The sequence below is a fragment of the Drosophila serrata genome, unplaced genomic scaffold (assembly GCF_035046125.1).
Source record: "Drosophila serrata isolate PLE 108 unplaced genomic scaffold, ASM3504612v1 contig_382, whole genome shotgun sequence".
Taxonomy (NCBI): Eukaryota; Metazoa; Arthropoda; class Insecta; order Diptera; family Drosophilidae; genus Drosophila; species Drosophila serrata.
The window spans coordinates 6,252,904-6,277,356 of record NW_028257280.1 but is presented as its reverse complement, the minus strand read 5'-3'; the positions used below and the strand labels follow the sequence as shown (position 1 = coordinate 6,277,356).

Here is a 24,453-nt window from a genome sequence, read left to right as displayed (position 1 = left end):
ATGGTAGTTTTATTGGCAATACATTTGGAATAGAAATTAAATAATTGAGAAAGGAGAATGTTTATATATCATTTGGATTGAACGAATTGACTTGATAAGAATCCCCATTTTGCTTTATCTTCATAAGAGGTCTTTCCTTTTGGTTCTAATTTAATTATCATAAAAGATATGATATGACAAAGCTGCTTTATGCTTGAACCTAATCAAAGAATCTCTTGTTAGATCTTGTTATCCAACTATGTAGGTGCTTTTCCATCATCGTTAGAGGCAAGAACTTGATCAAGAGCTCTTTTCCGCCTTATCATCATTTGGGGATCATGGAGTAGAAGGAGAACTTGATCTCTGTGAACACTCGTATAACGGAAGAACGAAGATCAGAGCAAAGGATAACGGAAGCAGTGTTATGAGTGGAACCTAATGAGGCTTGACAGATGAACGGCCGGAGGAGACCGATAAAAAAGAAGATGTGATGTGCAAACTGGTGTCATCTTCCAGAGGATGTCACATCGATGCTTACAAGCAATACATAAAAAAGTTAAGGTTAATGGCAAGGATGAACTTCAAAGCGTATATCCTGTGTGGAGGCACTCCTTTCATGATACAAGTCTGTTTGACATATTTCGCAGCCAGTCGTAATCCCACTTAGTAGATGGAATGTCTATAACCTAATCTTATCAGACCCACATTTTTTGCTTTCGTTTTTCTTTTCCCGAAACGTATTGTTTAAACCAAGTTAACTGCAGTGTTAATCATAAGAGAGTAAAAACCCAACTGCTCGTGCCATAAATTCATTTCACTTTCGCAATTCCCTCCCACTGTGACACCTTCATTAACAAGTCGTTTACTCGTGTCTCATAAATTCGTTAGGTTATATTTCCGTTCCAGACAATAGCCTGTCTATTTCCAAACAAAAGAAGGGCCTGCCTGTATTGTATTCCATCTCGATCCCGATCCCGTCTTTAGCATTTCTCGTCGCGAAGGACACGGAACGACTCAGCGGGTTGGGCGCCGGAGGCCTGGAGGGCGCAGTTGAAGTTGTCCAGCAGGCAGGAATTGGCCAACTCGGCACGGTACTTGCCATTGGTAATGCACACCGGCTGGTAGATCATCGAGCAGGGCTTGAAGCACTCCTTGACCTCCAGCTTGAAGTTGCCCAGCTTCTCGTGGAGATTCTCCACAAACTCGGAGCTGCACCAGGCGGCATCGGTTGCAGCATAGGCTAAGAGAAGAGTAGAGAATTAATTAAAGTAATTTGGTAATTTATAATTCATACGACTTACCTTGCAGGCTGCTCCTCTCGCGGCGACAGTTGTGGGACAGAAGGTTGCAGTCACTGGCAAACTCCTTGAAGTTCTGGCCATCGGTTGCACACACTGGCTTGTAGATGGAGGCACAGATTTGTGGACAGGCTGTGTCATTTGTGGACACTGTATTGCCGGAAACGGCGGCCACCAGTACCACCAGGCAGCAAAGGGTTAAAGTTTGGCTCATCATATTGAGTGTTTTATTGTATTTTATTTATTTAGTTGCTTTCGATGGTTATGCGTTGCGTTCGCTCTGCAGTAGCTATTGATTTCAATTGCTGTGACTGTCTGAAGTTCCATTGATTTTTATATATTTTTATGACTCTCCGCGGTCTGCTCTCACTCCTATACTCACCTGGAGATAGTTTATCAGTAACGGCGTGCTGATAACACCGGTTTCCTTATCAGCGTACCAAACAAAAAACTTGTTTATGTGGCCCACAAAGTTCTACGCGGTGCTGGTGCTCTCTGTTTGGATGACTAACTACATTTGTTTTGGCCTAATTGCCTTGTCTGGAAAAGAGTTCGGTTACCATAACAGCATCTTTGATTTCTTTTCTATCTTGTTTTTTGCATCTCGAAGGGGAGTTTCATGTACAAGTAGTATTGATAATATCGGGGAAGTATTATTTTCCATATCAATGTTTTGGGTATATTTCAGATAAATTTTGTTTACAAAACTTTACGTTGAAGTAACATCTTTTTTGGGAGATGATTGAACTCTTATTGTGGAACCTCGTAGTTTTGTTTACTTTATTTTGTCAAATTTTGAAAAGTGTGTGGTTTTTGGAAGAGTGATTACATTAGTTGAAAGAAAATTACTTTACCTAAATGGAAAAGTTTAATAACAAAGTTTTCCTTGAACTGATCTCTATCATATTTCAACATTTGCTCTCAAACTTCTAATTAGTTTACTTAACAAATATATCGATTCCATATCTTATAAAGAATTATCCCCTAATTCTCTTCCATATCACACTTTTGACAAATGATCTTTTGGCTCTTTCCACACATTTCGATCTAATTCGGTTTCAACATTCTTTGGCCGCCCACATTGTTAAATAGTTCATTGCAACCGCCAATCTCCATGGGGAATGGACATGGATATGGGTACGGGAACGGGTCTGGTGGTAATTGAGGCCTCTCGACAAGCCACACACACACTCCGCTTTGCTACGAAGTAGCAGCAGGAGGAGAAGGAGGAGGTAATGGCCAAGGGAGCGTAGCGGTGGTGGTCGGGCCTAATCACCGTTTAATGGTGTTCACACACTTGTTGCGACCGGCGCGGCGCCCTCCATAGAGCTGGCCAAGACCAACAAGCCAACTGGTGTTGGCCAGACCAATCAATGACCGCTGAGCGAATGCTCGTCACGCACGCGAAGGCCGCACCGTCGAGAATTGGGTACACACGCGTCCATTAAACCCACCGATGACCACAGCCCAAAAACCCAAACCCAAACCGAAAAGCCAAAAGCCAAGAGCAAACATCAAACCACGGCGAAGACAGCTCGGTGCAGGATCAGGTTGGAATGGTTGACAGGTTCTCAGCTCCACAGTGCTCACTGTACAGGTATGTAAATGAGGCACGGCCACGTCCCATGTAGATGACTATCTGGCTGCTCCTCCAACTCCTCCTGTGGCTCAGACTCTATGCTATCATCACCATCGGCATGAACAGTGTCATCAGCATTATCAACGGCATTCCATGATGGGTTCTTTCTTCCAATTTTCAATTCTTTCGTGCAGACAAGCCTCGCTTTGCATACGAAATTAATTATGTGCTGTCAAAGGCAATTTAACAGAAACTTATATTGCTACTTAATTTACGTCACGGCGCTACCAGAACTTTTGTTATACACTACCCAAGGGGAATAGCAGAGGTTGGGAAGTTCTTGAAAGGTAGTATTTTAGGGTCTTTAAACTATATAAATTTGGGAATTTTATATGGCTCATTAACAATATAAAATACAATTCATTTAAAAGTACTTTAAACAACTCTTACCAGAAATAAGAGAATTGGTTTGCTATGCAGTAAGGGAGTCATTTCCGACCGATCAGAATCGTTAGCTGAGTCGATATATATTGATATCCAAGGGTATATAAATGTCGGCTTATCAAAGTGAGCTTCCTTTCTTGTTCTGGTTATACTTGTTGTTATTTTTCTTAGCCTTTCCTTTTCCAACTTCTTTTGGTACTCCTTCTCCTGCTGTCGGCATCAATTTGCATTTTTAGTGTAGGAGAAATGCGTTTGTGATTGATAGAGCGGGACGAGGAGGAGCGAGGATCATGAGAGGGACCTGCTGTGTGGTGATTCCGAGATTCCCTAGCCCATCCCGCAGAGCGATTATCTTTTGCGGCAACTGTTTTTATGCCCAATTCCAACGTCCGCCTCGAGACGCCTTGGCATGTGATTCGATGTCTCCGAGGTGTTGACGTCTACATGTTGCATTTTAATTGTGCGTTTTCGGTTTGGGATTCACAGATCCCAGCAAGTTCTAAGGTCTTTTCCCCCATTGTTTCCCGGCTTTCTCCACTCCTTCTCTTTGGCAGTGAGCTCCGGCTCATAAATAAGTTGTCCGACATGGGACGAGCGAGGCAGCCCGTGGCCAGGAGCGCCGTGAAGTTATGCGCACGACATCCATATTTGGCCAGGCACAGGTGGCGATGGCGGCCTTAGCCAAGGTGATAGCCATAACACAGGCCGTGGCAACGGGCCAACTTGGCTGTCGCCCAGATCCATCTCTCCAGGCACTCGTTCCTCACACCTTGCTATGTTCTAGCCATTCTAGCCAAGGCTGCCGGCAAGGTTGTCCATTTTGGGAGTTAGCCATCCAAAGAATTGACTTTCTTGGGGCTAACACTTGAGCTGGTTTTCTACAGGATGCGGTGGAGTGCCAATTATTCTTCGGCACTCTTCACTGACCCAGTATTTTAATTGTGAATGCATCAATTATAAGACCATTTTTTTTTAATTTTATGAACCTGCATTCCCTTGGATTTTAATTTAATAAGCTTAAAGTTGTGCCTTATTTGTTAGGATTCATATTGGGATAATACATACATTAAAATTAACCTAACATATATGTATGTGGCTCTAATATGATACAAATTTTTATAAATTAATTCTTGTAAATCAATTCAAATATATTATAAATATACTTAGTTTATTTTTCTTCCTAGAAATAGCAAACAAATATGCCCTGTTTTGGTTAATGTTTCCCTAGTTTCAAGCCTTAATGTTATATATAGAGCCTTCTTCTTCAGAGATAAAAATTTATTATTACCTCCTCAATATTGTAAAATATTCTTAAAATATCCGCATTAATAAAGTAAATATTTATATATTTATATTATATATTTGTAAATCAAATAACTCATAAAGTTATCCCTAAATAAGTTATAGTAATTTCCAGAGAATTATCCCTGAAACCATTTCCTTTCCAGTACGCAACTCTTACTCACAGTTCTTAGGAACAGTCATAAAAATATCATTATATGGGATGTAATTCAAGTGTTTTTACTTCTTTTATCATAACCCAGAAATAACTAGAAAGATCTCTAAGAGCATTGGCTCTTATCTGTCACGTAGACTTTGAAAAACAATATTTAAAGTGCGACAACTAGAGATTCATTCACATGGAATGCCAGGCTATCTCTTATCTGTATCCATTCACTGATATTTCTATTTGTGCTGAAATATGAAACCCCAAAACCCATTCCCAATTACAAAATGTTTGAATTTGATTTTGATATTTCTTGTTTTTTGTATTTTGTACGATTTGTTTTAAAGCTCTCATTTTCTATCACAATATCTTATTAACTAATGGAAGCGCTGGATCGCCGTTGAGATGTCGGGTGAGTTAAAGCCGCTGCTGCTATCACAATGAGTGTCGAGTGTTTTTAAAGCTGAAGGAAGACCAAAGGCTGAGGCATTGATTGTAGTATTCAAGCCTGGGCCCAACGATCCTGGAACTGCATGGAGTAGCAGAGAGCAGGCTCGACGCTGGCAACGGGCTGAAGATTGGTGGTCCAGAAGAAGGTGCCAGCCGTGGTGCGGGCGAAGCGGACGGGGACATAGACATCCTCCTCCTCCTCCTCCTCGATGGAGTCCTGCTCGAACTCCTGAGAGTGGGCCAGTTGGGCCAGCTTCTCATTGGCGGCATTCTCATCGATCTCGGCGTAGTAGGCCTCCTCGACCTGGGCGTTGCGAAGATTATCAACAGATTCCAAAGACTCCAGAGAGCCCAGAGGCTTCTTGGTTAGCTGCTGCTTCTGTTGCTTCTTGAAGAGCGTGCGCAGGACCTGCTTGATGCTGTAGCTGGTCTTCATCTTGTTGTTGGTGGTGGCAACGACGACGACTTGTTGGCACATTTTTGGTAATATTTGAGTTTTGAGTTTGAGCTGCGTTGAGCTGAAGTGCGTGTGTGTGTCTTGAAAGGCTGACGGTGTCAGAATGATTTCCCAACCGACAACCGCTCGCCTTTTATAGCCCGGCCCCGGCTCGAAGTGCATTTCCTGTGTGTGCGCGCCGCTGGAAGGGAAACATCGAAACCGCGACGGGACAGAAAGAGAGGGGCGAAACGGACCCCATGCCACAGACACGCACAAGGAGGAAAGGGAAAGAAGACACTGGCGACCGAAGACCTGAAGACCCTCTCACCCTTCAAAACACCAGAGATAATCGGGGCGGAGAACCTGAAATACGACGCTCCTGGAGAAGGTACGGGTTCGGGTACGGGATCGAGAGATCGGGAGCAGGTAGCCAAGACCAAGAGCGAGGGAGAGTGCATTTAAAGGAAACAAACCCCTGCAAAAACTGCAACTGTCCGTCGAGTGTGGGAAACAATTTTCGTTGGCCTCAAAATTTTTCGGAAACGAAACCGAGTGCCGAGAAATCCCCAGAGAGACAGGAGCAGGAGCAAAAAAAAAAATCCTATACAGATACACAGATACACACAGACAAAAGGGGCAGGTGTTCCTTGGTAAAATTTCTCACGACTCCGAAGGAAGCCCAGGATCAACAAGGGGATCACGTTGTGGAAAAAGGAGTTGCAAATTGTATTCCTAATGGGCAATCAACATAAAGGCCGGTTAGGGGACCAAACCGAGACCCAAAAACATTAAAACAGAACTCTGAAAACTGGGAAACCATTCCCACGCATTCCCACACATTTCGTCCTGTCTCTGGTTTCGAATATGAAAAAGGAATATAGGGGGGGAGTTATACAGAATGGGGTTGCAGTATCTTCTATTTGTATAGGCATCTCGAATCACTTGTTATGGTGTTTTGATTTCTTTCCAACTTTCCCACAGAGCTCGAATCGTTCTCGAAAAAAACCACCACCAATAAAACCAGGTCCTTGCCACTTGTCTTCCCCTCGGTCTTTATAATAGAAAACTCTCACTCGGGGCTTGTGTGGAAAATCTTATAGATATTTTAATTAATTCCCTTCTTGCGACCCAAGTGTGCTGAAAGTGTGGAATGATAGGGAGGATTTTCAAGTTCTCGAGGATTACTCGATAAGGCCCCGGGTATAAAGTGTGTGCGAAGCGAGCTAGGAGGGGGAGAGATGCGTACATACATAGTACTTTGAATGACTTTAGCTAGGGGACAACTCGGGGGGTTCCAGTCCCATTTTTAATGGCTCTTTTTATCAGTGCAACTAATGGATCCCCCGCCAAGCCTAGCCTGACACTATGTTTATGTGAAATCGAAATCTAAAGTGGGAGTCTTTTTAGACGGGGGGATCTCACCATCGCAGAGACAGAGGCCTCCCGTCAAGTTACCCACTGACAGCTCCAACTGGGGGCCTGGAGCAGCCTGGAATGGCTATGATGATGATGATGATGATGTGCATCTCTGGGCCGCTGGTGGTGGTAATATGATATATGCACTCGAAATCTTCACAAGCCTAAAAGCCCCTTTGCCACAGCTTCATCCTCGGTTGATAATGGGCAACGTGCCAAGTGCCCAAGTTGGGTTGTGTGTGTACACACACAACAAACAGTGCATAAAAGGCAGGCGGAGGAGCCATTCACAAGACGCGCTGGTTAAAAAGGGGCGTGGAGGGCGATGGAGGCTTCGAGTCTCCGAGGCTGCGAGGCTGCAGTTGGAGGTGTGCCGGGTCTTTTATGTGATCTTCCGAGCGGAGTATGTGTCGGCATCCCAGCATCAGAGGAGGAGCAGAGACCACTGGCTTTGGCGGATGGCAAACTGGTTTCTGGCCTTTTTTGGATCTTTACATATACCATCAAGAGATGCCAATGCCAGTCGGTGTGCACTGAAAGAAACTTACGCGTTAAGACAGTAAAGTTTGTTAATTTATATTGTAAGCTTAACATTGTGCTTTTTTGGGTTAATAACATATACCTTATGGGTTCAATAACCATATTTGTGGTATATTTATGCCGAAATCGAGACAGACACGTGCGTGAAAGTAACAATTACCTTTAATTTACTACTTGTATGCTTTTTTTTATATGAACTGCTTAAAGATATCATGTCTTAAGTCACATATCTTAAAGAAAACATTAAATAAATATTACCATAAAAGCTCCACAATTGATCTATGAACCGAGAGGCAACCTCTTTAGAGTTATAAACTTTTAATTTCAAGTGTACCCATCATGGACACACATACTTAACGCTCGGGCTATGACGAACAAATGTGTAAAGCATTAAAAAAGAGATCTAAAAAAAACAACAAAAAAAAAGAGTAAAGAGAAAAATAAAATAAAAAACAAAAACAAAAGCGTCGACCGCATCCTAAACAGCGGCAAGCCTGAGCCCGAGCCCGAACCCGGGCCCAAGCCCCAACCAATCTTTTCAAGTTGATCCCCATCAAGATATTATTTGACAGCAATGAAACGACTGGCACGAGTTTGTTTCCCACGGTCCGGCCTGCCCTGGTGTGTGTGTGTGTGTTTGTATCTGTGAGCTGGTGTATCCACAAACTGTGTGGGTTTGCGGGGGGTGGAGAGCTCCGAGCTCCGAGCTCCAAGCTCCGAGCACCGACGACTGCTGACTTGGCTGGCTGCTTTTCGCGGCGCAATAAAGTTGAAAGCGCACTGTTGGATATAAATTAATTCAACAACACGCTACAGATACACTGTAAATCAAATTGGGTACTTTATTTAATTATTTTAAATTAATTTTATAGAATTTTTAGGATTTTGTGAGAGTAAAAATGCTAGAAAGAAGCAGTTGGATTTTAGCTTAACCATGAGGTTCGAATTTTCACATTTCATATTCTTCTAATGTATTTTTCTAATCTTATAAGCTTAGTAAAAGTCATTAGAAAATATTGCTTGATGTTTCATAAATAAAATTTGTATTTTATTTACTGATTTTAAGTAAAATATTTGGACTTGATTTATTTTTGTGTGATTAAAATACTAGAAAGAGATCAAGATTTGTATTACCATATTTCAAATAATTTATTTCTTAGGCGCAGTCCTAAAAGAATATATTAGAACTTATTAATAAAATATAAAGGTATTAAAATTAGTTGGATATAATTGTTTAAGCACTTTAAAATAAAAAGTAAAATCTTCAATTAATTTGGAAATTCATTTTAATAAAACTGACAAAGGTCTTAAAAATTTTTCTCTGTGTTCCTGCTCTGGGTCTTCGAGCTTTTGCACGCTCTCGTGCTGCTGCTCCCGTCCCGCCCCTGCACCGCCCGCCTCCCAAGCTGCCCCCCCCCGTCTTAACCCACCAATGGCCCCCGGGGGCGATCGCGGCCCGAATGTTGGTCGCCTGTCTCAGCGGGGGCACTGAAATTCGCGCGTGCGTATGCCATCGATAAAAAAATTGTTTAACAAAAAGCAACAGCAACAACAGCAGCAGCAGCAACAGCTCAGAGAAATAATAAACCGAGCGAGAGAAATGAGGTCTTCGGATATATAGAAGTGAGTGTATGTGCCTTTTGGTTGATTGGGTGTATAAATGCCAGTTGGTCTTAAGCGACTGAGCGATATGCTCTATACGAGGAGACTTGCAGAACCTGGCGAACTTCTGAACCGACTTTTGTATGAATCACTTTCCAGAGCGGAGTAGAATTCCTGCTGGCGGCATTTCCTTATTAGTCAGCTGGTGGCATTTGCATCGTTAAGATATAAATTGTACATTGTTCTATATTATTTAAGAAAGCCAGCAGATTGTGCTTCTGCATTGAATTTTCCGTTTGTTACACTTGATTTAATCTATTAAGGGCACGTGCCCGTCCACTCGATTCTTTAATTACGGCAATTGACATTAATGATACGAATTACAGCAGTGATTCAGAGCTAGTTAAGCTTAGAAATTATATAAATCCGTATAAGCATTATTAATAATTTAGGTTTATTATTATTAGGACATTGAAAATAATTATATTGAGAAATAGTTAATAAAAACCCTACTAATTGGTTACAACATGCTTACCAAAACATTTTTCAAATAAGGAAAATATTTGTCTTATAATATTTTCAAAATTAAATATTTTCCTTTAAAATATATATTCTTGAACAAATATATTTGGATGTGTAGGTTTAGTTTGATTATATATATAGAGATATTTATTAAGTAATTCTAGTATTGAAAAATCTTTGAAAATGTCCTGAAACATTTCATTGCATACTTTTAGAGACCTTCTTCGGAGATATCAAGCCCCTATTGTATAATTGGAAATAATAAAGTAATTTTCTTGTATTACCTATATTTATTAGTATAATTATCCAATTAGAAAGGTAATAGATATAAAATATTGCAAAATTACCACCCCTTAAAAAATCGCCACCCTCTTCCTGGATTCCCACTCCTTGACACTTTCCAACACTGGACCACCTATGACATCCAATTAGGCATTTCCGGAGCACTCAGCTAACTGACATTCAAAAATTAACGGTCTCCCGGTTCAGCTGACAAAACGGTTTGATTTTTGGTTTTGGTTTCGGTTAGATAAGTTGCTAACTGATTGTGCTGGCCCGCTTGTTGTTATAGCCATTTGTCTTCGCTTATTTTGGATGCGTCGAGGGGCAGTCTTAATTTGTCTTATTTGTGTTTGTCTTTATTTTCTATATGTGACTGCCTTTTGTTATTTATATGCCAATGAGCCGGGCTCGTGTCACTGCTGTCCATCGTCATTGTCGTCGTCATTCTAATTAAATATGGTGAAACCCGAGCTGAGCTGAGCTGAGCGGCTTCAAGATGTGTCAGATGCCGGCGAATGAGTCTTCTCTCTCTCAGCTTGATGAATCACTGAATGGACTTAAAGCTAAAAATAATAATAGCCAATGTGCTAAATATATACCATGTAGACCCCCACGAGCCAACGCGTTTATAGCGTGTGCTAACGCTCGTAGTCGAAGTCCAAGTTGAAGTTGATTCCGATCGGTTCCCACCGATTCTGCGCCCGGTAATTGTCTACAAATAGAAGCGAGCGTCGACCCAAAATCCCCCTGGTTCTCACACCAACCAAGAGCCCGAGTCCGAGTCCGAGTCCGAGTCCAAGCTCAAAAGAAAAAACCAAGCAATATCCAAAAACCCCCTTCCATCGACCAAAGCCAAATCCCCCGAACCGACAATCAAGAATAATCATGTAAACGAAAAGCGTAATGCTCGTCCCACGAAACCCACGACTACCACGATCCAATCAATGATCCATAAAGCGCTAAAAAAGAAGAAATAACAACGCTGCCCCGATGACGATTCCACAATTATCAGCGTCCCATAAGCTACTGCAAAAGGGTGAAGGCACATGGCAAACCCCATACCCATACCCATACCTATACCCATGCCCAGTCTCGAAAGACTCCAAAAAGACCCAAGACCCAACACCGAACACCGAACACCGAAAGACCCAAGACCGGACCCCGAGCCATACAAATGAATTGAAATGCAAACATCTTGTTATGGATGGAAGGCATGTGCTCGCCCGGCTGCCGAGTGGCATCGCATCGCATCGCATCTCGAATCCCCGACTGGCACAGACCTCTTAAAGGCGGCCTGTTGCCTGTCCAAGAGACAGAGGGACGGGCTGGGACATGGGACTGGCGGACAGAGCTGGGATCGTACAAGACCCCAAGCATGCACAATCAGAAGAAGTCAGGCCAGCCGTCGTCGTCGTCGTCGTCGGAAATCGGCTGCGAAACAGTTTCCCACGGTATAACAATCACAACACATACATAAGGGGCGACTGAGAGCGGTAGAGGGAGCAGCAGCGGGGTTCGGGCTCAAGTCATTTTATTGCCCTCACACACACACAGCACAGTCAGCGTGTGCAAAGCATACAAAAAAACAGAAGCCACCACCACCACCATCACCACCACCAGGCACCATTGGAAACCACCGCTGGCAACAGCGGCAGGCCGCGCACGAGGCAAAACGACAGTCTCGCTCGCACTTATGCCTCGATCCCCGGCTGGCAGAGGCTATATAAAGCCGATCCCAGAGCCAGCGACTCATTCAAAGCTCCGACTTCGTTGCGTGAACACAGGTCTGCCTGTTCCAACTACAAATACTATACATATCTTCTGTGGATTACGCGAGTTTGCATTGATATTCAACGAGAAACATGGTGCTAGAGATGGAAATGTCCAAGACTTATCAGTACCGCAAGGTGATGAAGCCCATGCTGGAGAGGAAGCGTCGGGCGCGTATTAACAAGTGTCTGGACGAGCTGAAGGACATCATGGTGGAGTGCCTCACGCAGGAGGGCGAGCATATTACGCGCCTGGAGAAGGCCGACATCCTGGAGCTGACCGTGGAGCACATGAAGAAGCTGCGCGCCCAGAAGCAACTGCGTCTGTCCAGTGTTGCCGCCGGTTCAGGAGGAGGAGTCGCATCGGGAGCTGATCCCAAGCTAAGCATTGCCGAGAGTTTCCGCGCTGGCTATGTTCATGCCGCCAATGAGGTGTCCAAGACGTTGGCTGCTGTGCCCGGAGTGAGTGTGGATTTGGGCACACAGCTGATGAGCCACCTGGGTCATCGCCTCAACTATCTGCAAGTGGTGGTGCCATCGCTGCCCATTGGTGTCCCACTCCAAGCTCAGGCCGAGGATCAAGTTATGGTCACACCACCGCCCTCGGAATGCGGCAGTCTGGAGAGCGGTGCCTGCAGTCCGGCTCCCAGTGAGGCCAGCTCCACCTCTGGTCCCATGTGGCGTCCCTGGTGAGAGGTGTTGCCGGTCTGAAATGGACCTGAAACTGAATTGCCTTCAAAGTGGAAGGCTTCCTACAAAACGATGCTTCGTCCTGTGAGAAGGGTCTTCATCAAAGAGGTGCTGGAACTGCCCACCTCAAAGACAGAGCTCGGCTGCTGGCCGGGATTGGTTCCACCCAGCAGCCTGGATAACGCCCTCTAGCAGAGCCTTCAATTTCGGCTATAGAGAGCGCTCGAGCTGTGAATACTTGCAACTGATCATGAAATAAAAATCTATATAAAATTAAAAACCCTTCACTTATTTAATTCGTTCTTTAAACCGGAGATCACTTAGGGTTTCCACTGATTACTTGGAGGGTTCTCAAGCTCTTTGTAGGCGTCCAACCGCAACCAGAAATCCCATAAAACAAGAAACGAATTGGAGATAAACTCCGTGTCGGCCCACAGCCGGAAGTCGCTGAATATTTTCCCACACTCGGACTATCGTCTGGTCTCTGGCTCTGACTTGGCCTCATTATGTGCCCCCTTGAAGTGGGTCTGGCGGGGATTCGGGGGCTTCCATGGGGGCACACGTACACAGATACATTCATACATATATCTGCGGGAAGTTTTGCGCCGGCGCTGTCGCAATTAAATAATAAAATAAAGCAAAAAGTCAGTTCTAGGAAACGTCATTTATTATGAGGCCTGCGAGTGTGAGAACCGCGGCTCCGCTGTCAATGGCTCAGCATTGTGCCCATTGTGTGGTTTTGCTTATTTCTGTTTTTTATATTTCGTTTTCTTTAAGCTTTGACAGCTTTAACTGCGCTTGACCGCTTGGCACATGCGCCGGAGACGGCCAGACATTGCAAATTAAGCCCGCGACCGCGACCGTCTCGCCACTTAAAACCCAACTCCATTCAGATGTGTCCAGGCCAGGCCAGGTCGGTTTGGGTTTATATCTGCGTGTTTCTGAGTGAGGTTCGATTACGGAACTTCAGGCCCGTCTCGGTGCTTTTGTGTTCGTCTGGTGGACAACTATGATGATGACTACTTACCGGGTCGCCGTGAGTCTCTGGGACCGTTCAAGCCGTTTGCTGATTGCTGTTAATCTTCGCGAAATGTGATTAGTCACGTAACTTTGGCATGAGACTCACCTGGGGGCATTTTTTCTGTGGCTCTTCTTTGGATATATATCTTTTCTTTTTTTTTTGGGGCTACAAAACGGCTATTTATAGGGCTCAACGGTAGTTGTTGGCTGAAATAGGTGATCTATTTTATGATCGAACACTTGGAAAGCGATCATTGGACAAGAGTCGAGTCTCGATTGGCAGTGCAGCCTTGGTAATAGCCGACGGTTAATTGGGTGACTTGGTTTACGGATCGACGGGGTCTCCAATTGAACTTGTCTATTTTGGACTTTATCTGATTTAATTTTAGCCTTGTCTGGCCAATTTAAAGTGAGCTTAGGCTGGTTATAAGTGGATAAATAGCAACAGTGACAGGTCTTAAAAGGAAATTTAACTATTAAATGGTTTGTAAATGATCATATCCATATGTAACTTCTAGTAACATTTTTAAACCCTTGTGAGGGTATTAAAAATTCATTTGGCAGCTTATAACACAGTGAAATATTCATTTCCGACCCTATACATCATATATTTTCTTGATCAGAATCGAAAGCTGAATCGATCTAGCCATATCCGGTTGATAAATAAATTTTTAAATTTTTTTCGAAATTTGAAAATTTTATAAGGGGTTAAATCATTAAAATTGTTAAAAATTGACAAAAAATTGATTTTTTTAAATTCAAAAACTAAATACGCAGATTTGTTAGCCCTATAAAAACTAGAATTGAAATGCTTTCCGAATTGAATTTAAGACATTTTTGGCTTTGTTATGATATTTGCAAAACTGGGATTTACCCTAAAAATTAGCATATAACTATTTAATATACATAGAATACATATATTTTAAGTTCTCTTAAAGGTATTTATTTATATTAAGTTATAATTAAAGACTTTATTTTCAGGAATACAAGTAATTAACCTTTTGAGCTACCGAACCCAACCCCAAGCCCAGCTCCTACTCCTCACAGTAGAGCCTGTAGGTACAGTAGAGCCACACGTCATCCATCACATGACCTCTGTGATGTCGGAGGCACCGCGGGAACCGGGTCCCTGGCCACCTACTTCAGTCATAATACTCCACACGCCGCCGCCACCGCCGAAGTTTAATGCAGCGATATTAAAGTGAGCGCAAAGACCACCACTTAATAAAAGGAGAGGCGGCGGCGGTGGCGGCGGCGGTGGCGGCAAACCGGCCCGCCGATGGGAATGGAAATGGATGGGACACACTCGTGCCTTAAACTTCAGTTCCCAGTCCGAGTCCGGCTTCAAGCGATTCCCATACAGACACAGGGGCAGCCAGAGCGTCCAGTGGCAGCCAGAGCGTGTGCCAATGTAGTGTAACAACATCCCATATTAAAGATATTACAGAGTCAATAGCACACCATATAAGTGTGCTTCGGGTGCCTCTCCAGTGCGCCATCTCTCGCCGGGCTCCTCTCTAACTCCGCGTCCATCTACCACATCTCCCACTCCCTATCTCCGATCTCCGATCTCCATAACCATAACCATCTCCACTTGCATCCCGCTTGCTCTCGCTTTTCTTCTTTTTTTTTTTTGGTCGTAAACCAACTAAATTGAGTTCGTTCAACAAAACAGCGACGCATGCGCCGGCGATGCCGATGCTGAATCCGAATCCGAATCCGAGTGCGAGTCCAATCCAAACCTCTAGCTCAAACCCCTTCTGTCCAGATCACACGGCGCGCTCTTAACGATCGTGTGTCCACAGTCATTACAATGTTGGCCAATGCACAAAAGTCAGTCTCAGTGAGACACACTTACCGCACGCTGCTTTTCTCTTTCATGTCGAACGAGAGCTGTGGGCTTGGGTATGGCTTTGGGTATAGGTGTAGGTATAGAGCCAACACAGTCGGTCGTGATCTTGCCCGGTAAGTGGTCTTGTATCTTGAATTCGTAAAAAAATACTCATGCACAGTCGTCCTCTACTGCACACACACACACACACACATAAAAAAGGGCAGGTGTGTCGATCGTGTGAGAACCACGTTCCAAACCATTTTCTCACGATCTTCGCTTCTGATATTTCGTTTTTTTTTGTACCTCTCTGGTCTCCGGTCTCCGGTCCCCTTAAGGAGACCCTTTTCTTAGGGTCTCCGAGTGATTCGTATGCAGTTTGTGTATTGTAGTTTTTAATGACTTGGGCTTGCGTTCGAACCTCGCTCGGATCGGGGGTTCGGTTACGTCGCCGCCATTCGTTCATCATTCATCGGGTTTACCTATAAGATTAAGTATCTTTTGTGCCGCATTTCCTTTTTGGCATTTTGGGTGCGAGGCGATGCGATGCGAAGCGATTCCTTGCCATACTTTTCTTATTGCCCATTGTCGTAACTGGGTCTGATCGGGATTGGGGTTTGCTTCTCCCTTATTGTCTGCGTGATCGGATCATCAAGAAATGGACAAGCCTTGAAAATGAGTTGAGATTTTGGCATGACATGACCCCCTAAAGGATTGGTCTTCTGTCTTATTCAAGGGTGACCAGTTTTCACTTGCAGTTAGGATACCTTGAAGAAATCATGGATAATAAAAGACTTATATAGCTGTAGTGGAATATAAAATAACACAAAAGGGTATACAATAGCCAAGCTTAGTGATTTTAATTAAAACCATTTTAATAGAATTCTTCGAGTGTTTTGTCAAATAGGGGTCAGCACGTGCGTGCTTGAGGCCTTTTGAAATTAAATTTAATTAGGTTCACACACTTTCCTTTAATACGAAAGTTCCATACAAGGAATAAGAATTGGTTTTTGCAATGCATTTTGTTTGAATTTTAAGGTTTGGTAGCTTGTTAATACATATTCAAAGTTCTTTTTTTCAACCCATTCAGGGTATTCTAGTTTCAGTCAGAAACTTGTAAAACAGTGAAGGGGTCATTTCCGACCCTATAAATCATATATATTCTTGATCAGCAACGACAGCCGAATCGATCTAGCTTTATCTGGTTGAAAAATAAATTTTTAAAATTTTTTCGAAATTTGAAAATTTTATAAGGGGTTACATCATTAAAATTGTCAAAATTTGACAAAAAATTGAATTTCTTAAATTTTTAATTTGAGTATGCAGATTTCTCACCCTATCAAAAACTAACAAATTAAAATTAATGAATTTTTATCTTAGTTATGAGTTTTTTAAACTTTGATTTTGTCGCAAAAATTGTCATATAAAAATATTAATAAATATATATCAAAGAATATTTAAGTTTAGTTATGATTGATTTTCGATGCGATTCTATAATTCAATTGCAAACTGCATGGGATTATACACTTTCAAATAACATAAAAATGATAAATTTGGACTTTAAACACTTCCATATATAATCTGTTGATCAGTGTAATTTCTGTTTCCAAAAAATGTATATAGTTGGGGCGGAAATGTAAAATTAAGGTTAAGCACTTAAATAAAAAAGATCCGACAAGATAATCTGCATTCAGTCTTAACAAGTTAACAGATTGTTAATCAGTTACAAAAAAAGAATCTCTATAAATTCAATTCCTTTGAATTTATTACAACCAACCCTAGAGCCAAGGCTGTGATGCTCCTTCCCCGATACCAATCTCGTCCACAATTTCCTCGTTATGCCCTCCGTCGATTTTAAAGACAGAGGCGTCTGGGGAACGGCTACTGGTCTTGGCCCAAAACAGATAACCAAATGATGCTGGGTCAGCAGCGTCGAATCACAAAAAAAAAGGAGAATACAAAAAATACCCCGAAGCCCAAGGCAGAACCCATAAAAAAGGCACACACATACAGACAGAAGAAAAAAAAACGATATCCTGTCCCAAAGTCGGGGCTCCATCTTAAGGTTGCCCTAGGGCAAGGCACTCATTTACCTGATCCGAAGCAATTATGTGCCCGTAGCTTGCCTTGACCATTGTGCACACGATTTTCTAGCCGAGTGGCCTCACATCCCTGGTGTGTGAGGGGAAAGCAAACGGACCAAAAATCATGATGGATGCTGGATGAATGATGACTCGATCCCTTTTCTCGAATCCCTACTCTCCCTATAGTCTTTGCGGCCTTTTCTCCTAAGTCTGAGCGACATTGTCGTAACTCGATTAGACACGCTGAGATAAGTCTCTAATTTTCTGAGTTACCTTGGCTTATTGTCCGCACACGTGTTCGAGGGTCCATCGGTAGCCCCGACTCTATCTCCTCCTCCTCCTCCGCATCCTCGGGCATCTTCTTCTACCAAAATTCTTCTTGTCTTGGCCTTGGCATTGTTTTCGCTTTCTTTTGTTTGGCATTGGGCATTGGGAATTGGAAATTGGTATCCGTGGGGCAATCGAATAGTTACAAAACCCAAACAATGAGCTGCTATTTGGATTGTAGCATTTCCGTTCTAGACCGCAGCAAACCGATAGAATTATTGGGAATTATTGCTTAGAACGGGGAGTGTCTAAGCAATTTGCATGACCGCTTTCAAAGTGAGTCACTGCAATAACCAGTAAATAATGGCAGTAAAAAGTCGTGATCTTTCAATTTAAGCTATATAATTTATTATTTATTTAGTTATCACATGAACTGCGCGTCCTCGTCTAAAGCTGTTTGTTTTGTTGTGTACTTAGAACTAGGTTGTGGAAGTCGAATGGGGCATTCCATCGATTCCGGAAGACTTGTATTTTCTATAATCTCTCCTTCTTGCAGGCTCAGGTATCCCCATTTACCAGGGACGCCAGACATTCTCCTCATCCTCGCTGTCGTCCTCCATTTTGGTCACATCAATGGTGGTCAGCAGAGAAGTGCTGGCCGAACTGAGATTGGAGTTGGGACTGCCGGCGTAGCTGGACACTGGTGAGATGGGCACGGAGTAGCTATCCCGGCTGGCAATCTGCACGGAGAGTGGAGCGGTCACTGGAAGGACCTCCTTGACGGCGGGCTGGATCTGGTTGAGGCGCTGTCCCAGGTGTGTCATCAGCTGAGTGCCCAGGCTGACGTTCATGCCGGGCAGCTGAGACAGAGAGCGGGAAACCTCGTTGACGGCATGGATGTAGCCAGATCGGAATCCTTCCGCCGGACTCAGGCTCTCATTGCCGGAGGCCTTCTTGTGCTGGCGCTGCTGCTTCATCTTTTGCAAATGGGTGACGGTCAGCTCCAGAATGTCGGCCTTCTCCAGACGTGTGACATGCTCGCCCTCGGATTCCAGAGTGGCCACCATCAGATCCTTGAGCTCGTCCAGGCACTTGTTGATCCTGGCACGACGCTTGCGCTCCAGCATGGGCTTCATCACTTTGCGGTACTGGTAGGTCTTGGACATCTCGGACATTTGTAGCGACGACATGTTGTGTAATGTTTTAGTTCTCTTTTCTTTTGGTGTAAGTTCTTTTGAGCTGTTGCTGCTCCGACGGTCGAAGACGGTGTGTGTTGTCTGGCCTTCGTCGGCCCGACTTTTATAGGCCACCAGAAACTACCCCCAAAAAAGGGCCAGGGATCAGAGGGATCGTGTGTGTGTGTGTGTGTGTGTGTGTGTGTGTGCCGGCATGCGGGGAAAAAGGGACGAAAGACACGCTCCGTGTGCTGGCATGAGGGTTGCTCGACGACGACGACGAGACCCTTCCGCTCCTTGAGACCGCTCCTTATTGTTCAGGCGATTTCTTATTGTTGCCCAGCGCACCCTTATCAACGGCGGCCAAAGGGAGCAGGATCGCTCTGCCAGGATCGTGGGAAACACTTTCCGCATCGGTTTCTCACATCGAAGTCGCTCACCTGCCCTTAAAGGCAGCGGAGCATGGCCATGGGCATAAGCATGGGAATTTGCAGGGCGAACAGCTGCCGTTTCTAGATTTGTGTGTTATGATTTGACTAGAGGGTAGGGGAATAAGGATAATGAACTGCCGTCTCATCGGGGAACGAGGACGAAGTCTTGGAGTTCCCACGATACCGAGGATCTCGGCCGGGGAATGGGGACCGGGCGTTGCAATTCGTCCCAGCAACTTCCTGTTTACCGTTGGCATTCCATATTGGATCGGCATTGGGATCAGGATCGGGTTCGAGTTGTGGCAGAGGCAGAGGCAGAGGCATCCTGCACTTGTTGGTCGGCTGTTATGATCCTGTGGGAACATTGCTCGTGTGCGTCGAGTGTGCTTAATGTGCGTTCATTCGGCTTTCATTCTCATTCTCCTCCTTGCCCGCAGGACCTCTTCCTCTGCCAGTCCCTCTGCCTCTGGCTCTCTCTCTCCATCTCCCATGTAAAAAAGGGGCTAACGATGCTGCTCCTGGAGCGCTGCCCGCTTCTGGCTCGCGGTGGACACACTTTCGGCTGTAAGTTGTTCGCGTTCCAGGACTTTGTAATCGATGGATGGGTCGAGTATGTCCGGGATTTGTAACACGAGATCGGTATCCTGCCGCATTGGGTGGGAGCTTCTAAAGGAGACTAATAGTGGGAAGGATATGAATACTAATGGTGTTTATCCTTACTTAAATTAACTAGATTAAGTCTTTCTTGGAATTTCTATTAACTCTGGCGGAACTTAAATTTAATGTCTGTTTTATTATTATTATTGAAATAGAAAATGTATTATATTTTAAGTCAGAAGCTTGTAACTTGTGAAGGAATCATTTCCGACCCTATCAATTATATATATTATTGATCAGAATCGATAGCTAAGTTGATCTAGCCATGTTCGACAAAAAAAATACATTTTTGAAAATTTTCCCATTTTTTTTTTTTCAAAAAATGATTACATCATTAACATTGTCAAAAATTGTCAACATTTTTAACTCCTTAAAATTTTAAATTGAGTACGCAGAATTATTAACCTTATAAAAACTAACACTGGAACGATTTTAGAATTAAAGTAAATGCTTTTTTGGCTTACTTATGAGTTTTTTAAACTTTGATATGTCGAAAAAATTGTCATATAAAAATATATATAAATATCGACTCAAAGAATGGTAATATATTATTTGTCAGAAGCTTGAAACTAAGTGAAGGAGGCATTTCCGACCCTATAAATCATATATTTTCTTTATCAGGATCAACAGGGGAATCTTTCTAGCTATCTCCGGAAGAAAAAAAAGCTTCAAAAATGTTCGATTTTTTTAAAAAAAGGAAAGGGGAAAATTATCAAAATTTGACAAAAAATTGAATTTTTAAAATTAAAAAACTCAGTATGCAGATTTGTTAACCTGATAAAAACTAGCACAGAAATGCTTTCCGATTGGAAATGTATCAATTTTTGACTGGGTTATGATGGATTTTCACTGCAAGGCGACATTTCGGGTTCTCGAAGTTAGTTTTCAAATTGTTTAGTTTGTTATGATTATATGAACTTGAAAGCGTAAATTATTAAGATATTAGAAGAAAGTTTAAGGAAAAATCTAAGTAAATATATTGATATATTATGTTAAATATAACAGAACAAATTGAGGATTGTAAAAATAAAGAATGTGAGCCATGTAAAATAATTGGTTTTACAAAACAACAAATTAGATCTTGATTCCATAAGAATCTAAACTTTAATTTGTAAAAAATTCACAGAGGAATTATCAGCGATTATGACAATTGGAAACCAAAAAGATTATTTATTACTTTACAGGATCCAAAGGCATCTAATTGAAATTGGTGAACGTTTTACCCTGTATACCACATTCAACTCCCATAATAAAAATATAACTAATATTCCTTTAAATTTCAGTTTTATTTTCATTTTTTTATTCAAGGTTTCATATCTTATTCTAAATAAATTCTGGCAATAAATGCGCAAGTAAAGCATACAAAATGTTAATTTTAAATAAAACTAATTGGAAGCTCGTTGGGGAAGCTCTTTGTAATGTTGTTCAAAATAAATTATAATCATTTAAATACATGAATCATTAAGTCTAAAGGAGATCAAATGCAAAATACGAACTTAAAAACTATCACAGGAACATCACATCATATCAACTATCAACTCCTATAGATATATCTAATTAATATATTGAGGCAAATGTTTACACTAGACCTTGGAAAACTTGGATCGTTTCTAAATGAGTATCAATTAAATCCAGAGTAGTAAAGCTCTCTTAAGTGGTTTGTTTCGTTTTGGTTCCAGGATCTTCACCAGGGACGCCAAACATCCTCGCCGTTGGGGGGTTCTTCCGCCTGTGGTGATGAGGGACGATTGAGATGATCCTTAGACTTGCGATCCGACAAATTGACAGGTTCCTCCGCTTCCATTTCCATTTCCGCCTGCTCCTGCTTCATGTCCTTGAGCTGGTGACCCAACTGCTTCATCAGGTGGGTGCCAAACTTGAGATCCAAGCCCGGCACGGTGGAGAATATGTGTGAGACTTCGTAGGCAGCCTGGGTGTATCCGGCCCGGAACTTGTCGATGTTGACCTGCGTTTCTGGTGGAGACTGAGGACTGGCCACTCGCTGTTGCTGCTGCGCCTTCAGATAGTTGACGGTGAGCTCCAGGATATCGGCCTTCTCCAGCTTGCTAACCTGCTCCCCCTGCGCATCCATTGTGTCCACAATGAGATCTTTGAGCTCATCCAAATACAGGTTCATCCGAGCGCGTCTCTTGCGCTCCAGCAGGGGTTTGGTCACCTTCCGATAGTGTTGGGTCTTGGTCATAAATCTTTGACCCTGCACGGCCATGATATCTATTATTATTTAATCGGTTGGGTTTAGTTTGTAAACAAAGCTGTTGCTCGCGGTGGAAGAGGTGCTGCTGCTGCTGTTGCTCCGCACTGCACGGTAGTCACTTGAGAAATGATCTTGCCGCAAGGTAAGCTGATCCTTTTTGTAGCTGCACCAGCGTCTCGTCGCCGGTGTCGTACACTTGCGAAATCCTCCCCTAACTGACACTGCCACTGCCAATGGAATCCGAGTTTCGAGCTCGAGCTGCGATCACCACGAAGCATCAATCGGGTCATTCTCTGCTTGTGGCAAGATTCAGTCGGGGCGCTGCACGTGTGCAACTTCAAAACAAATTGTATCGGGCGGAAGCCGACACGAATCTCTCTTTGCACTGAAAATAAAATATGGCTTAATGGTGTGAAATTACCATAGACAAATTGAGAATATATAAGACTTGGTCGCTAACACATATTTTATATGTGATCATTTTTATAGCATATTCCGATTTTTAAAATGTCATAACTAAGCCAAAAAAGGCATTAATTTTAATTCAGAAAGCGCTCCTATATTAATTTTGATAGGTTAACAAATGTGCAAACTCAATTTAAAATTTAAAAAAATGGAATTTTTTGCCAATTTTTGACAATTTTAATGATGTAACCCCTTATCATTTAAAAAAAAATGGAACAAATTCAAAAAATTTATTTTTTAACCGGATATGGCTAGATCGATTCGGCTTTCAATTCTGATCAATAATATATATGATTTATAGGGTCGGAAATTACTCCTTCACTACATTTTTAACTTCTAACTAAATTAATAATACCCTGAAAGGTTTAAAATATATTTCCAGTGCATCGACTTGGGCCCAATAACACGTTCTTGGTGTCTTCACCCGAAGCAAGTCGTTCGATCGCTCTCTCGACGTCTCTCTTCCACGAGAAGTGCTGCTGCCCCGTGCGCCTGCGCAACCGACGCACTGGTGGAGAAAACAGGGGAGGGAGTTGTAGAAGGAGGACGGAGAAAGAAGAGAAAGAGCCAGGAAAGACGAGAGCCGGAGCAATCAACCACCACCACCAGCAGCAGCAGCAGCAGCACAGAGCACCACACGCACACATGACATTGCTTGGAAGCGACGGCGACATGACCTCGACCTGCCTGCTCCCTGCTCCTCGCACACGCTCTCCGCTTGCGAGGAGAGAGCCGTGCCCCATGCGTGCCGTCCTCACTTAAGCCAAGAGCCAATCTCGTCGAGACTATGAAGGCATTTGTTGCACATGGGTGTGTGTCCCTCGGTGTGTGCGTGCAACAATACACAGAGAGGAAATAGGAGCTCGTAGCAGGTTTCACTCATTTAAAATATACAAAACTGTTTACTCATATTAATCATTTCATTATGATTTTAAAACTTGTTAGGATTTTTTGATATTTTATTAAACTAAAATCCCAACAGGTTAACACATCATTTCCAACTATGAATTCATTTAAAACGTATAAGAAGAGGATCTTCAAGTTAATTTATTATAAAATCTAATATTGATTTCCCTTTAATATTATCCATATTTAACTAATGAGGTAACCCATTTTATTCTACAAATTTTCTCTCAGTGCCTGCCTCTTCCCTTTTGGCGCACAGTCACACAGACCTCATTTCCTCTTTGGCGCGACATTGCGGACACGGAGCAGCAGCAGCAGCAACCACCACCACAACGAGCACTCCACACCACCCAGGCAAGTAGCAAGCAGCCGGTGCTCTGCCGGATCGCTCGGTGGATGTGCATCGTGAGAAAGTTGACTGGAGGCATTTTCCCACAAGTATTGGGATTGTGCCTCACTCCTGCTGCTCCCGGTCTCGGCTCGGCTCGGCTCGGTCAGCTGTGACACTTGTTTGGCGCATTTGGCGAGACCTGGGCCCAGGGGTTCTGGATTTTTCGGGATTGGGCCATTGACGAAATCCACCTGCCCGAAGGGTGAGTGAGTGAGTGCGCCAGGTTAGGGTCTGGGGTTCGAGGACCAAGGGTCGCTGCAATCGCATCCATGAAATCGAGAAGTTAACAAACAGAACCAGACGACATCGTTGACATCTGATGGCACTGATTTCGTACATTTCGTTTCCAGTTTACGGATTCGTCGTGGGGGAGGTTTCTGAGATCATCGTCGGTGCAATTGTTTTGATATGGGTCTCAATGGATGACTGAAGGAAGACAACCATATGCAAAAACAAAGATTTAAATTGCAAGGAAGGAAAACAAGATTATAAAAGGGGGATAAATACTTTCCGTTGATGAATAATTTAATTTATTTTGTGTCGGATTGCCTTTT

The 24,453-nt window shown here is 43.1% G+C and overlaps 6 protein-coding genes across 6 annotated transcripts; 2 read left to right on the top strand and 4 right to left on the bottom strand.

Moving 5' to 3' along the window:
• Positions 1-845: 845 nt before the first annotated feature.
• Positions 846-1,594, bottom strand: Kaz-m1 (Kazal-type protease inhibitor m1). The gene is made up of 2 exons (XM_020955271.2): positions 1,281-1,594; positions 846-1,219 (listed from the first exon to the last, which is right to left on the bottom strand). The coding sequence occupies exons 1-2, from the start codon at positions 1,492-1,494 to the stop codon at positions 960-962; spliced, it is 474 nt and encodes a 157-aa protein (XP_020810930.1). The 5' UTR covers positions 1,495-1,594; the 3' UTR covers positions 846-959.
• A 3,449-nt stretch (positions 1,595-5,043) lies between these two features.
• E(spl)malpha-BFM (Enhancer of split malpha, Bearded family member) lies at positions 5,044-6,425 on the bottom strand. Its single transcript, XM_020955287.2, has one exon. It carries the CDS (start codon positions 5,814-5,816, stop codon positions 5,250-5,252), a length of 567 nt encoding a protein of 188 aa, XP_020810946.2. The 5' UTR covers positions 5,817-6,425; the 3' UTR covers positions 5,044-5,249.
• A 2,838-nt stretch (positions 6,426-9,263) lies between these two features.
• Positions 9,264-12,737, top strand: E(spl)mbeta-HLH (Enhancer of split mbeta, helix-loop-helix). The gene has a single exon (XM_086840738.1). It carries the CDS (start codon positions 11,861-11,863, stop codon positions 12,458-12,460), a length of 600 nt encoding a protein of 199 aa, XP_086696864.1. The 5' UTR covers positions 9,264-11,860; the 3' UTR covers positions 12,461-12,737.
• Positions 12,738-18,124: 5,387 nt separating this feature from the next.
• Positions 18,125-18,849, bottom strand: E(spl)mgamma-HLH (Enhancer of split mgamma, helix-loop-helix). Its single transcript, XM_020955278.2, has one exon. It carries the CDS (start codon positions 18,847-18,849, stop codon positions 18,232-18,234), a length of 618 nt encoding a protein of 205 aa, XP_020810937.2. The 3' UTR covers positions 18,125-18,231.
• Positions 18,850-21,606: 2,757 nt separating this feature from the next.
• E(spl)mdelta-HLH (Enhancer of split mdelta, helix-loop-helix) lies at positions 21,607-22,149 on the bottom strand. Its single transcript, XM_020955286.2, has one exon. The coding sequence runs from the start codon at positions 22,147-22,149 to the stop codon at positions 21,607-21,609; it is 543 nt and encodes a 180-aa protein (XP_020810945.1).
• Positions 22,150-22,263: 114 nt separating this feature from the next.
• On the top strand, positions 22,264-24,329 carry LOC110186156 (uncharacterized). The gene is given in 7 exon segments (XM_020955207.2): positions 22,264-22,279; positions 23,328-23,414; positions 23,740-23,803; positions 23,805-23,937; positions 23,940-23,973; positions 23,976-24,101; positions 24,250-24,329. Coding segments are annotated over 7 exon segments (540 nt in total).
• Positions 24,330-24,453: the final 124 nt, after the last annotated feature.